Below are 16,263 nucleotides of genomic sequence, written 5' to 3' on the forward strand. Positions count from 1 at the left end.
ATGATTGGAGAGAAAGTAGAAGTTCATGAGGTTATAGCCCAAGAACTTTATAAGGTGGCGGACAAGTCCTCTACCTTGGCAAGGTTAGCCTTTCCTCATCTCATTTGTCACCTCTGTTATTCAGTTGGAATTGACATAGAGGGAGACATCCTCATTGATGAGGACAAGCCCATCACTAAGAAAAGGATGGAGCAAACAAGTGACCCCACTCATCATGAAATTCCTGAGATACCTCAAGGGATGCACTTTCCTCGACAAAACTATTGGGAGCAAATCAACACCTCCCTAGGAGAATTGAGTTCCAACATGGGACAACTAAGGGTGGAGCACCAAGAACATTCCATCCTCCTCCATGAAATTAGAGAAGATCAAATAATCATGAGAGAGGAGCAACAAAGGCAAGGAAGAGACATTGAGGAGCTCAAGCACTCCATAAGATCTTCAAGAGGAAGAACAAGCCGTCGTCACTAAGGTGGACCCGTTCTTTAATTTTCTTGTTCTTTATTTTCCTATTTTTCGAATTTTCATGCTTATGTTTATCTATCTTTGTGCCTTATTACATGATCATTAGTGTCTTAGTGTCTATGCCTTAAAGTTATGAATGTCCTATGAATCTATCACCTTTCTTAAATAAAAAATGTTCTTAATTGAAAAAGAGAAGAATTGCATGAATTTTGAATATTATAACAGATTAATTATTTTGATGTGGCGGCAATACTTTTGATTTCTGAATGTATGCTTAAACAGTGCATATGTCTTTTGAATTTGTTGTTCATGAATGTTGGCTCTTGAAAGAATGATGAAAAAGGAGACATGTTACTAAGGATCTGAAAAATCATAAAAATGATTCTTGAAGCAAGAAAAAGCAGTGAATACAAAAAAAACGAAAAAGAAGGGGGAAAAGAAAAAAAATTATGAAATAGTAATCCAAGGCAAAAAGAGTGTGCTTAAGAACCCTAGACACCTCTAATTGGGGACTCTAGCAAAGCTGAGTCACAATCTGAAAAGGTTCACCCAATTATGTGTATGTGGCATGTATGTATCCGGTGGTAATACTGGAAGACAGAGTGCTTTGGGCCACGGCCAAGACTCATAAAGTAGCTGTGTTCAAGAATCATCATACTTAACTAGGAGAATCAATAACATTATCTGGATTCTGAGTTCCTATAGAAGCCAATCATTCTGAATTTCAAAGGATAGAGTGAGATGCCAAAACTGTTCAAAGGCAAAAAGCTAAAAGCCCCACTCATCTAATTAATACTGATCTTCATAGATGTTTTTGGAATTCATTGCATATTCTCTTCTTTTTATCTTATTTGATTTTCAGTTGCTTGGGGACAAGCAACAATTTAAGTTTGGTGTTGTGATGAGCGGATAATTTATACGCTTTTTGGCATTGTTTTTAGTATGTTTTTAGTATGTTTTAGATAGTTTTTATTATGTTTTTATTAGTTTTTAGTTAAAATTCACTTTTCTGGACTTTACTATGAGTTTGTGTGTTTTTCTGTGATTTCAGGTATTTTCTGGCTAAAATTGAGGGACCTGAGCAAAAATCTGATTCAGAGGCTGAAAAGGACTGCAGATGCTGTTGGATTCTGACCTCCCTACACTCGAAGTGGATTTTCTGGAGCTACAGAAGCCCAATTGGTGCGCTCTCAATTTCTTTGGAAAGTAGACATCCTGGGCTTTTCAGAAATGTATAATAGTCCATACTTTGCCTGAGATTTGATGGCCCAAAGAGGCGTTCCAAGTCAGCTCAAGTTTTCTGGCGTTTAACGCCAGAACTGGCACAAGAATGGGAGTTAAACGCCCAAACTGGCACAAAAGCTGGCGTTTAACTCCAAGAAAAGTCTCTACACATGAAAGCTTCAATGCTCAGCCCAAGCACACACCAAGTGGGCCCGGAAGTGGATTTTTATGACATTTACTCATCTTTGTAAACCCTAAGCTACTAGTTCTCTACAAATAGGACCTTTTGCTATTGTATTTTCTATCTTTAGATCTTTGAATCTTTTGATCACGTTTTGGGAGGCTGGCCATTCGGCCATGCCTAGACCTTCTTCTTATGTATTTTCAACGGTGGAGTTTCTACACACCATAGATTAAGGTGTGGAGCTCTGCTGTACCTCGAGTATCAATGCAATTACTATTGTTCTTCTATTCAATTCGGCTTATTCTTGTTCTAAGATATCACTTGTTCCTCAACTTGATGAATGTGATGATCCGTGACACTCATCATCATTCTCACCTATGAACGTGTGCCTGACAACCACCTCCGTTCTACCTTAGATTGAGTGGATATCTCTTGGATCCCTTAATCGGAATCTTCGTGGTATAAGCTAGAATTGATGGCGGCATTCAAGAGAATCCGGAAGGTCTAAACCTTGTCTGTGGTATTCTAAGTAGGATTCAAGGATTGAATGACTGTGACGAGCTTCAAACTCCTGAAGGCTGGGCGTTAATGACAGACGCAAAAGAATCACTGGATTCTATTCCAACCTGATTGAGAACCGACAGATGAGTAGCCGTGCTGTGACAGAGCGCGTTGAACATTTTCACTGAGAGGACGGGACTGTAGCCATTGACAACGGTGATGCCCAACATACAGCTTGCCATGGAAAGGAGTAAGAAGGATTGGATAAAAACAGTAGGAAAGCAGAGAGACGGAAGGGACAAAGCATCTCCATACGCTTATCTGAAATTCTCACCAATGAATTACATAAGTATCTCTATCTTTATTTTATGCTTTATTCATCAATCCTCCATAACCATTTGAATTCGCCTGACTGAGATTTACAAGATGACCATAGCTTGCTTCATACCAACAATCTCTGTGGGATCGACCCTTACTCGCGTAAGGTTTATTACTTGGACGACCCAGTGCACTTGCTGGTTAGTTGTGCGAAGTTGTGATAAAGAGTTGAGATTGCAATTGAGCGTACCATGTTGATGGCGCCATTGATGATCACAATTTCGTGCACCAGACGCCACGGTTGGATGGACAACGTCAACTAGAAGAGTGGGTCTAGTTTCGAAAAATGAGGAAGGAGGAAGCCGCAGAGGTGCCGACACCCACGGACAGCGGCCGCAACACCGTTGAAGAAGTAGGATTTTGGGTTGGGTTTTGGTTTTTAAACTTTGAAGAAGGGAGGTTTTTTGGGTTATGATCTAGATTTGAAATGACATTGACGAAAGGAGGGAGTATTGGGGGAAGGGGGGACGCGTTGGGGTTTGGGCTTTTTTAATAATTAATCAAAACGACATCGTTTGTTTAGGTCCAGCCGGTTTTTGGTCCAGTCCAACCAGTCGATTCCCGGCCGGTTGAGTGCATTTTGAAAGGTTTCCAAATTAGAGAGTTTTAGGCATCGGATCGGACCGAATTTAAAACCGGTTCCCAATTGAATCGGTCGAGCTAGTTCGATTTTTAGAACCCTGTAAATAATACATATAAATTTGATTAATAATCAAATACAACAAAAACATAACTGAATAAAAAAATTATTGAAAACATTTATCTATATATTCGTAACATGCATAAAAAATAGAATTTGAAATGACTGACCCATATGTCTTATTTTATTATCCATCAATGTGAAAACAATTTTAAACTCTGCTAACCACTGTAAAAAGTAGATCATCTTGGATATGTATATATTTCGTAATAAATATATAGTCCTTTCATATATTTAGTTAATTTATAAAATCTTAGTAAATTTTTTAAAAACAACCCAACATAAATAATAGGAATCCAGACCATTTGTAAAAAAATACAAATTTTAACTGATATTTAATATGCACATAAAACTATTACATACTTAGTTTCAATTTTAATATTTTGGTATCATGGATGTGTTGTAATAAAAATACATATTAAATTTACTTAATTTGTGATTAGTTATAATTTTTTCGAACCAAAATGCAATACAAATATGAGGAAACCAAAAAGTACAACAAAAAATATTAACACAAATATCTAATAATTAATCCTGATAAAATTATAGTAATCGAAAAATACATAATAATTTTGTTAAATTAAACCCAACTCAATTAGTACGAATCTAAATAATATTATTTTAAAACATTTACATTATACAGTTTTCCAAATAACTGAAACATGTAAATAAAAAATACAAATTCTTCGTGATAGTCCGTTGTTCTTTATTTTATTATTTCATTCATAAATAATTATTTTTTATTTCCCTACATGTTATTATTCACCTTTTAAATTAAGGTGCATGAATAGTGAAATATTTAAGACTTATTGGAGTTAAATTTAATTAATAATCAATAATAATTAACTTAAAATAAAAATACTTCCGACCATGTATTATGACACGTAATAAATAATTTATGTAAAACAAATAGAATTAACAAAATATTTAATAAAAAAACTAGTTACATATTTAAACATTTAAAGTACATCAACAAAATTTTAAATAATATCAATGTGAAAAAACATAAAAAGATCGTAATCATACTATTAGTTGATGTATTATTATTTAAATATTATTGGTCATATTTATTCTTAATTAAATAGTAATAAGTGAAGGAAAAATATTTAAAATATTGTGTGCCTATGTTAATTTTATAGTGACTGCAATTCGCTAAACTCAATTAAAACAATAAAGAAAATTTGGGTTTGTTTTGATGGATGGAATTTTTTACAAGTTTGTTTCCTCGTTTTTCGTATGTCACTATTAATTAGTTCGATATATTTTGCTAATATAATAGATATTGATAAAAGCTGGATTTTAAAGTCACGGAGTAATGTAGAATATAAGTAAGGATTGAACAGTTTTTTAGACTTTGCATTCGTTAATGCATCGTCCGATGGCATGATAGAATGTCCATGTCCTTAATGTGGGTTTTAACTTATGAAAATAAGAGAGAATGCATACGACTATCTGTTGATAAGACCTTTTTTTCACTGATTATACTATTTGGTTGCGTCATGGTGAGAAGCCGATTGAAGAGAGATCTGAATTTAGACAAGTAGATGAAATACCTATATCCCAAGTGAATCTAATGCACCAAATGGTCAACGAGGAATTTAATTTCACAATGCAATATGGGAGTGAGGGCACAAGAACAATTAAACATGTCGAAGATGATAAAGAGGAGTTGTCTTACTTATATGAAGGTCCAAGTCGAGAGGTGTAGGATTTTAACGATCTACTTGCAGACGAAGAGCAGGAATTATATCTCAGATGCTCAAAGTATTCCAAATTATTGTTCATAGTGAAGCTTTATCATATTAAGTGTATGTGTGGTGTGAATGACAAGGCCATGTCCATGATTCTTGATTTATTGCGGAGGCATTTGAAGAAGCAAAACTTCCGAAGACAGTGCATGAAGCTAAGAAGACCATAAGAAAGTTGGATATCGAATACAACAAGATAAATGCATGTCCAAATGATTGCATGCTATATCGGGGTGATGATGAAAACTTGACTAGGTGCAAGCGATGTGGGTGTTTAAGATGGAAGCAAAAGATTAAAAAAGGTTCTATTATTAGGCTCAAAGTACTTGTAAAGAGAAATGGAAAACTTATAGTACCCAAAACTCTTCATTACTTTCCTATCATACCACGACTGTAACGGTTATTCATGTACAGCAAGACATCAACTGACATGTTATGGCATAAAAAAGCACATAATTGAGGCATTCAAAGGACGCTGAAGAATGGAAAAAATTTGATGCAAAGTATACTAACTTTTCCAAAGATCTGCGCAATGTTCGCTTAGCCTTAGCGAGCGATGGATTCAATCCTTTTGAGAATATGAGCACATGGTATTCCATCTAGCTTGTGATTCTTATTTCATACAATCTTCCTCTATGGCTTTGCATGAAACAGACTTCATTCATTCTATCCATGATTATTCTTGGGCCCAAAATGTTAGGTAACGACATAGATGTTTACTTGCAGCCTTTGGTTGATGAGTTGATGCAATTATGGGATAGGGTTGAAATGTATGATGCTAAAGAGAAAAACACTTTCAAGATGTGTCTGATACTAATGTGGACTATTAACGACTTCTCAGGATTGAAAAACTTATCTGGGTGGTATACGTACAGTGAGTTAGCGTGTCCTACGTGTAACTTGGAAGCTAAGGATCAACGGCTGACATTCAGTAAAAAAATTGGTGTTTCATGGGCTATCGCCGCTTTTTAAATCAGGGCCATAAATATAGACTAGATCGGACTAGATTTGACGGGCAAGTCGAAAGAAGAGATACACCGAAGAAGTTATTTAGAATAGATGTCTTGAGACAACAGTCTAACGTGCATGTTTCATTTGGAAAGAATTCAACTATAAAAGGGAAAAAAGATGCATTGGTCAAGATGCAGATCAAGATGACTTGCATTGGAAAAAGAAAAGCGTCTTCTTTGACCTTCCATACTGGGAGGATCACATGTTGCGTCATAACCTTGATGTGATACATATAGAAAAAAAAATGTGTAGACAAGTCTAATTTGACTAACAAGCCTAATCTGAATTTATTGAATTCGATTTACATAGATTTATAGATTGAGACATTCAGGTAACGTTTTTTCATTTGAGAGATTCAGGTAATTTTAGTTTCCATTTGGTTTATAGGAGTGAATTACCCTCATTTTTATGTCTAATTATCAAAGTTTAGAAAATCGAACCGATAAAATTAAAGCTTCAAAGATTCGAAGATTTAGCCGAGATTTAATTTGAACTGAATCGGATATAATAAAATAATATATTTATAAATAAAATATATATTTTTAAAAAATAATTTATTGTAATTTATTATTTAAACCGTTAAAAATCGTACTAATTTGACTAGTTAATCGATTTTTTACTAATTTTCAGTTTCAATCAGTTTGTCGCCGAACAATTATCTTAAATTGTCTTGTGTGATCAATTCAATCTGATTTTCAAAATTCATATTAATTATATTGTTGGTAAAATAATTGAAACAACTTATATAGAAACAAATATGCAATGATTGAATTTTAATATTCATATATCATTTTTGTTATTCTATCTATCTCTATCTCATTGGGGATGATGTCTGCAACCTGATCAAGAATATCTTCAACCAACCTGACAAGATTGGAGAGATTAATGAAACTCTTATTACTCTTATCCCCAAAGTGGAACATGTTACTCACCTTAAACAATTGCGGTCCATCAGCCTATGTAATGTATCCTATAAGGTGGTTACAAAAATCTTGGCTAATCACCTGAGAAAAATTATGGATAAATTGGTGATGCCTACTTAATGTAGCTTTGTTCCGGGGAGACACAGTTCCGATAACATCATCATCACCCAAGAAGTCATCCACTCTATGCGACAAAAAAAGGGAAGAAAAGATGGATGGCCATCAAGATTGACTTTGAGAAAGCTTATGACCGGTTAAAATGGAGTTTCATCAGTGACACCCTTATGGATATTGGTCTTCCCCAAATGTTTATAAAGCTAATTCTTAACTGCATCTCAATTGTCAAGATGAGAGTCCTGTGGAATGGTGAAGAGTTGGAAGAATTCTCCCTTGTAAGAGGCATCAGACAGAAAGATCCTATATCTCCCTACATCTTTGTTCTTTGTATTGAGAGGCTGTCCCAACTTATTAGTGCAGCGGTGGATCATGAATTCTGGAAGCCTATCAGGCTAAAAAAGGACGGCCCACCCATCTCTCATCTCTACTTCGCAAATGACCTTATCCTATTTGCTTAAGCCAGTCTGGATCAAGCCAATGCTATTAACAAGTGCCTTGAGGCGTTTTGTGAAAGCTCCGGGCAGAAAGTCAGTAAAGAAAAGACTCGTATTTTCTTTTCCAAGAATGTGGGGCATAATGTCCGAACAGAGATAAGCAACACTCTGCAATTCGCCAAGACTGATGACTTAGGAAAATATTTAGGTGTTCTTATTCTTCACTCCAAAGTCTCAAGAAATACCTTTGAAGATATCATCAACAAACTCAATATCAGGCTCAATTCCTGGAAAGCCTCATCTCTTTCTCTTGCAGGAAGAGTTACCTTGGTGAAATCTGTCTTATCCTCTATGCCTTCTTATATTATGCAATCTGCCTATTTGCCTTCTTCTACTTGTGATATGATTGATCGTAAATGCAGAAATTTTCTTTGGGGAGATACGGAGCAGTCTAAGAAGATACACCTGCTAAATTAGAAGAAAGTTTGTGAACCCAAAAATTCTGGTAGATTGGGTATTAGACATGCAAGTCAAATGAACAAGGCTTTCATGATGAAAGCTGGATGGGGTTTGGTTGAGAAGAAAGACGCACTTTGGGTCAGAATTCTTAGATCAAAATATGGCAGTGGTAACAATGTCATCCCTAGAGTAGAAAGGAAGAGGAGCAACTCGAACCTCTGGAAAGGAATTTGTCAGTTGTGGCCGGAAGTCCAAAGTAACTGCATTTGGAGGATAGGGAATGGGGCCCAAATTCGTTTCTGGGACCATAACTGGGTTTCGGGACTAGGTCGTCTCGATAGAGTCGCAAATCAGGTAAGTAGTAATTTTAATTACTCAAATTCACTGATGGAGTTTCTTGACGTTTCAGGGTATTGGGATACTAGGAAGCTACAAGAACTATTACCGGAGGATGCGGTGAAAAAGATAGTGGCAATTTCTTCTCCATCTCCATGGAAGGATACTGACCATTTAGCTTGGGGCCTCACCCCTGATGGGATTTTCAGCACCAAGTCAGTGTATCAGAGCTTGTTTGAAGGGCAACATACTCCGAATACAGTTTTTAAGCAGGTATGGAATTGGCAAGGTCCGGAGCGAATCAGAACGTTCCTCTGGTTGGTGGCCCATAATGCCATCCTTACTAATTCAGAGAGAAGGCGAAGACATCTGACGAACAATGATTCCTGCCCACAGTGCCAGCATCATGATGAAACAGTTATTCATGTGCTACGAGACTGTTCCTACGCGCAATGCATTTGGAAATATCTTTTCCCTCCCAATTTTGTGAACTCTTTCTTCAATACGAATCTGAAGGACTGGCTGATGTAGAACCTCACTAGCAAGAATGAATGGCCATGTCTCTTTGGTGTAGCTGCCTCCTCTATATGGTACTTCAGGAACAAGCTCATTTTTAACGGCCAGTCTATTCCAATGGTTACTGCGGTGAGTTGAATTAAAGCTCGGTCGGAGGAGTTTCTAAAAGTCACGAAAAGCAACATTCTACCCAGGAATCTCCAGACTGTCGGGGATTGCTACATTGCTTGGTCTCGACCCCTACAGATTTTGTGAAACTTAATGTTGACGGCTCCCTTTATGCCTATAGAAACAATGCGGCGTGTGGTGGAGTGTTTAGAGATGTAGATGGTAGATTTTTGAAAGGTTTTTCATGTAATTTAGGTAGATGCTCTATTATGCACGCTGAATTATGGGCAATCGTCCATGGCCTGCAAATTGCAGTAGTTAACGGATACCAATCCATTATCATAGAATCTGATTCAGTTGCGGCTATCAAGTTCATCAACCATGGCTGCACCCCAACTCATCTCTGTGCCCCCTCATCCAAGACATTCGTATCATGGCAGCTCGCTTGCAACACACTATTGTCTATTTGGTTACACTCCCTTCGTGAAGCTAACTCAGTAGCAGACCTTCTACCCAAAAAAGGGCAGGACATGCCTCTTGGTTTACACCTGTTCGATAGAGCACCATCTGAGATTAGTTATGCACTCTTTTGTGATTGTTACGGGGCCCTCCATTTAAGAGGGTCTTGATCTGTTCCTTTTCCTTTTGCTTTTTTCTTTTCTGTTTTCTTTTGCTGTTGGGGTCCTTTCCCCCCTTGATCATCAAAAAAAATCTATCTCTATCTCTGTTTATCCAAATCCCACATTCTTAACACACATAATTCTCCAACAATGTATTGTCACCATTATCAATTGCAAAAGGACAACAAATCACGGAACGGTACTAATTCTAAAATGAACTTAGAATACTTCTATATTATTATATTTATAGAATATCTTTATAAATTAAGGGGAAAAGGGAACTCATTACAATTTCAAAGAATATTGAAACAATGATGTGCTAATGTAATGTAATACAATGAAAAATTGTACTAGAAGGACTATCTCAAAGCAGAATTTCTATACTAGCTAACAATATAAACAATTTGATGACTGGATACGAATGAGGGCTTTTTAGTCTTTTCCGGTAGCCAAAGGAACTCCAATGTTAAAGAAGCCTCTTGAAAAGTATTAAAGAGGTAAAGAGGTGAAGTAGAACCAAGTTATTAATGTAAAGACCTGAATCAAATGCAGAAATATAAGTTAGACATTCATCAGTGTGATTGCATTATTAAAAGGATTATAAAGAATTATTGTGATGCTACCATATTTCTCTGCTTATATTTTTCTTCAAAGCTTAAATATTTTAGTTTATATTACATGATACATCATTTTTTTTTTAGGATACTGTAAAATTGCTCCATCAACATGATGCAAGTACTTCCATTTAAGAAATATGTTAAATTGTGAAACTTTTTCTATTAAAGTAAATGGAAAAAAAAGGAAAGAGAGATCTATGAAAAAGTTGCACCAATCAAGATATATCCTTGATGGAAATGCCGAAGGGGTAAATTAGTGGACTATAGTCAATTCATGACTGTTTTGTTACCCTTCTTTCCCTTCCTCTCAAAAAATGGGTCATGAATCTCATAACTAAGCAAATCAGCATCAAATAAAATTAAAAAGTCAAACTGGTTTGTTGACCTTCATGTAAGACATTCTAAAACAAAACATGTATGCAAGAACAGATGAGTCTAGTTTCTTTGAAAGTGAAGACATCATCAGATATTGAAAAACTAGTTTGTATTGATTCAGCAGATTAGACAATGGTTCTTACCATTTTGTGAAGACGTCGCTGTGGGAAGCGATGGAAGTTTCGTCGCTGCAGTTGCATGAGTCCAAGAAACGAATAAATTTAGACATAGCGAAAAGAGTAACAGAATATTTATTTATGTATTTGATTGAAAATATTCATGGAGCTTACACATACTTCTATTGCATGAGGACGGAAGCAGCGACAATGAAGATGAAGGCCATGGAGCTACAATGTTGTCGTTAAGATCACACATGAATCCAACACCGGACGATTTATCAAATACTGCGTCCGAAGGCAGACTTGGCAAAAGGCAGCCAGATTCTACATGAAATCGAAATAATTAATTAAGTTCAGATACTATATGATAAGGGAAAATTAGATGCAATCTTCAGAAGCATAAGATTTTTCCCATTAATGTATAGTACTTATCAAAGTAACAAGCATAAGATTTTTTCCACTAATTAAACTCGACTACAATGAAAACAATCTGCATTCACTGGGACTAAAAACTTATTTCAGCCTTTTGTTTTAAAAATTTGATCCCAATATAGGTTCAAGCTTAAACAAAATTAAACAATAATAGCATGTCAAAAACCACTCTTATTATGATGACAAAAGGGAACAATAAAAGTACAAACTATTCTTGTTTCAACAGGATGGTAAAGAAAAATATATATCAAGATAAAAATCTATGCTGTAAGAGATACCTTGTGATCCAACTGATCCATATCCATGAGAAAATCAAACGACCATCGACAATACATTGCAGAACAGAACAAGTAGCAGTATCAGTACTCAGCAAAAACCAAAATAGTACTTCGTCATTTTCAAAATAAATGTGGCCTTGGACTAAATTGGTATGTTCAAAAACCAAGATATTTCGACATAACTGCATCGAGATACATTATCCAATGTACCAATTTAGTCAAATGTAACAAACATTTATTTTGTAAAGAAGTAGTTGTTTCTTAAGCAAGGGAAATTTAACAATGCCAACCTTGAAGAGAAAAGTCCTTGAGGCCGATTCGACAAAGATTATACACATTATTGGAGACATTAGCATTTTGCAACTTCTTGCCCAGTGATGCAGCACATTTCAAGGCTTGCAGATTGGTTATGAAGCTCTGGTCTTGCAAATAGGACACATAGCTTTTGATGGCTTTGCAGCAACTTGTTTGGTTACTTATATCATTTCTGCACTCTTTCACTACACTTGTGACATTCGGCAAAACCAACGGACAAACTGAGCCAAGTGATACAATAACATTAAACATGAACATGTTAGATTATGCTTCATATTTCAGTAAATTAGACAAGAGAATACTAAATAATCAAACATGATAGATGAGGGCTTATTTTCAGTTTAGTTTTCCCCCTTTACTAACCTTTGTTTAGGTTGCAGTTTGAGAGACCCCTAAAAACACTATTTGCAGCCGATGGATCAAGTTTACTAGCCAGCCAACGAAGGACAATATTCTTACAATCTTGGATCCTAGTTGTCTTCCCAGGCAAGCTATGGTTACCATTTGAGTTCGACATATCATTCAAGGCTATTTTCCTTGCAGCATCATTTATAGCATTTTGGCAAACTTGGTTGCAACACTCATTTACGGGATCAATTTTTCTACAGGCAGTCAGAAGTCTTGATGAGTCAACAATGCTCTCAACTTCATCAACAAATACAATAGGGCACGAGCCTTCAGTGAGATTCACTGGATGGACTGAACATATTTTCCTTAAGTCATCATTTGCTCCTTGATTGACGAGGACCTTCTTAACATCAGAGAGGCAATGCCGAGCATGAGTTGTGTTCAATGCTAGTACCCCAGAGAATTTGCTTGATTGACCAATAAGGACCAACAGCAGGGCATCAAATTGAGGACAACATAGTACATTCGCCAAAAATGGAGCAAAGGAAGTCCAGCAATCAGTAGCAGTTGTGGTCATTATATCTTCGGCAGCAGAGAAATTTAATGAACATAGACCTGCAAGTAAAAGGGAACTTTAGATCATCCTAACAACTAAAAGGAGTGGCAACTCAGCAATTCAAGATAAATTTTTACAGTGGATTGTTCACTTGTTTTTAATTATCCTTTGATGATGGGGTTGGGGCTGATTAACCTCAAAACAATACTATGACAAGAGTGGAATAATGTGGTGAAGGAAAAATAAAGTGATCTCGTTGTTCGTTGGTAAGATGCTATTTATGGTTTCATCCATGATAATGGATTTAATCATATGATGAAGTTAGGAATAAATGCAAAGTCAGCACATTTGCAAGGATATCCGAATTTTCCTAATGAATGAATAAGTCAAAATCATTTCTAAGATATAATTGCATCACAATAGACTTAATCTCCATTTATCCGGTTAAACTTCCCTCAATTTTACCACCAACCATAATGTTTTAAATAGTTATAAGTACATGTGAAAATGAGATTTTATCAAATGAAATTCCCAACCTATGATCTCACACTAGCAAATTGAAAAGGAAAAGTTTACTGTACCTGACAGTTTAGACTGAGGCATAGAATAGTTTTTGAAAGGCGTCAATGGTGAAGGTGCTAAAAGAGGCAAAAATGGCTGTGGCTGTGCACTTGGAGAGATATCAAGAGGCAGCATGCCATCCTTCGTTGTGATCGAAATGGAATATTTTGTACCACTGGTTGGAGAGCCCTGAGACTTGTTCATACCTGCTTAGAGGCAAATTAAATTACATCAGAAAGAGTGATATTTCTTACAGAAAAAGGAACACTCCAACATTGACTAAGGAAATGTTTGTTAGTGTTGATTTTAGAGGAAAATGGAGAGAAGGGAATAGCTCTCAAGTGTAAGGTGAAGTCCATTATACCCTTCCAAACTTCCCCCCAAAAACTTCAACTCGCAAACACATGCTTAAAGTCTAAGATACCGAATAAGTATACTTGTGTTCAGTGTTCATCAAGTACAAACCCAAAATAAAGAACAATAGCAGGCCAACCTTAATGACATTCAGTTCTTCATTTCTTATTGTAAATGCTTTTAATTAAAAAAAAAGGGACCTAACATTTCTAAAGAGTTTGCCTATTACTTTGGTAGCACATTTCATTCTTTTGCAATAAGATAAACACTGCCATAGAAAATTGGACCAATACTCCCTCTTTAACCATGGGTTTTACTCAAATCTATAACATCAATAATATACTATTCTACTTGATTTCATGTTGAACAATTCTATTCTCCAAGAATTTCCAAACTATAGTAATTTTAGGTTTCCTTCAACACACACAAAGCTTCATACAATACTCAGCTTGAATTTAAAACATCACAATGTACAAGAAACTGCAAATGCAAACTTAATTCCAATGCTTATTGCAATGCCATTACATAATCTAACAGAAATTTAAGAACAAAGACGACAAAAGATACAACTTGCAACTATAAATGGCAATTAAAGCAACAAGAATTGAAATTAGCAATTATGGGTCATGCAGATATATTCAAGAAATAAAACATACACATAAGTAGAGGAAGAAACAGAGTAATTTGAAGGAGACTCAGAGAATGCAACTCCTTCATGTTTGAAGCTTGAAATTAACCAACACAGTGAATTCCAAAGTGCACATTAACAACACTTTCCTAAATCCACAATCTCACAGAACAATCCTCAATGCAAAAAAGAAACAAAAACAAAAATGGATAGCAATGTTGAAAAGGAAAAGTAGTGAATAACTTGGAAAGAACCCTCTTTTTTTTTTCTCTCAGTTTTTACCGATTTGACTCAGTGAGTGAGTCACTGTTTTTGAGTCCTCAGAGAAGGGAGAGAGAGAGAGAGAGACATGGAAATGCCAGCTACAATATCAGGGAAGATCACGTGCCAGGCACGTGATAGATTGAATGCCATGTGGAGTGGTAGCTTCGGTAGTTAATAACTTAATTACACATCTTGGCCCTGCAGCAGCATTGCCATGCTGAAACTTTCAACCGTTCGATGGAAGTATAAAATGGACTAAGAACCGTTGGATTGTCGAAGAGAAAGCATGAATGTTTTGAATGAATTACCATTTTTACTCGTTGAATTTTAAAAAGCTTACAAAGTTATCAATGAATAAATTTAATATCTGGATATTTTTGTCTAGAAATTATTTTTCATAGATACAAAATCTATTTTATTTATTTATTGATAAATTTAGTAGAGTATTAGACTTTTATAAATAAATTAGTTAGGGATGACACTGATACGAGTACGGATGGGTAAGGACAGGTTTTTGCTCTATCTGACTTCATTCTATTTTATAATAATTTGAGTAGAACTCGTCCTACTCTTATCTATGAATAGCAAAAAATTAAATTTTAACCAATTTTCATATGTATCCATTCTATTTTTACTTCTCTATAATTATTAAATCTAATAAATAAAATTAAATGTTAATATTTATATAGCCATTCTCACATACATAATATAAATTAAAATAAAAAATTTTAAAATAATATAATATTATTAATAATTTTACTAATTATTTTACATATATTATATATATTATATATTAAAAATATATATATTATATATACTAGAACGAATAGAAACGGATATTATTTAAATTTAATCCCGTTTTACTAAAAATTTATCCTGCACCTACAGATGAATAATTATCCGTCTCGAACAGGTAGAAATAGAGTGGATACCTGTAAGTTTAGATAGTGTTGTCATTTTTAAAGATAGTAGTTTATTAAAACATATTTGTATTCTTAATTTTAAAAGAGTCTATTTAAAAAATAATTATTTTTCATCAATATCAGTTTTTTATCCTTATATTAATAGTATTTTTAAATTTAAATTCTAAATTTTAAATATAAACTATAAATTCTCTAAAAAGTAAATGTTAAAAAGCTTATTACAATAAAAATTTTACGTTGACTAATTTAAATTTAGTCTTTTATACTACTTATTCAATTTAAAATCCACGTTTAAACTAATTTAAGCAACATTTTAACTTTTATTTGATCAATTTAAGTAAGATTTTAAATTAGAAAATTTTGAAATGGATATATGTTCTAAAATGTGAACCTAAACGCAAATGGAAAAATGGGCTTGAATTGGTGCAGGATGATTGTTGGGGGGCGGGGGGGGAATCTATAAAGAATTTCAGTATCAAAGTCATCGGATATTTGAATAGAACATATGTAAAAAATAGATGAAATTTTTTTAGGTTGCATTTAGAAGAGATATTAAGATTGAAAGTTTGAGATTGAGAGACAAAGATTGAGATTAAATTAAGTTTCTGTATTATATTTAATGTAAAATGTACTGAAATGAGTTATATCTCAATATTATGTTTAATTTAAGATAAATATAAAAATTGAGAGATAAATTTAAAATTTAAAAAGTTAAATAAAAATATTTTTAATAAAATATTATTAAAATTTTCGTTTTTCTCCAAAATTT

At 34.6% G+C, this 16,263-nt stretch overlaps 1 protein-coding gene across 1 annotated transcript; it reads right to left on the reverse strand.

Annotated features, from left to right (window-relative positions):
• Positions 1-10,000: 10,000 nt before the first annotated feature.
• Positions 10,001-14,683, reverse strand: LOC130970220 (uncharacterized GPI-anchored protein At1g61900-like). Its single transcript, XM_057896232.1, has 8 exons — positions 14,336-14,683; positions 13,346-13,531; positions 12,224-12,823; positions 11,836-12,081; positions 11,546-11,557; positions 11,013-11,159; positions 10,860-10,904; positions 10,001-10,261 (listed from the first exon to the last, which is right to left on the reverse strand). Exons 1-8 carry the CDS (start codon positions 14,394-14,396, stop codon positions 10,191-10,193), a joined length of 1,368 nt encoding a protein of 455 aa, XP_057752215.1. The 5' UTR covers positions 14,397-14,683; the 3' UTR covers positions 10,001-10,190.
• Positions 14,684-16,263: the final 1,580 nt, after the last annotated feature.

The sequence above is a fragment of the Arachis stenosperma genome, chromosome 3 (assembly GCF_014773155.1).
Source record: "Arachis stenosperma cultivar V10309 chromosome 3, arast.V10309.gnm1.PFL2, whole genome shotgun sequence".
Lineage (NCBI taxonomy): Eukaryota > Viridiplantae > Streptophyta > Magnoliopsida > Fabales > Fabaceae > Arachis > Arachis stenosperma.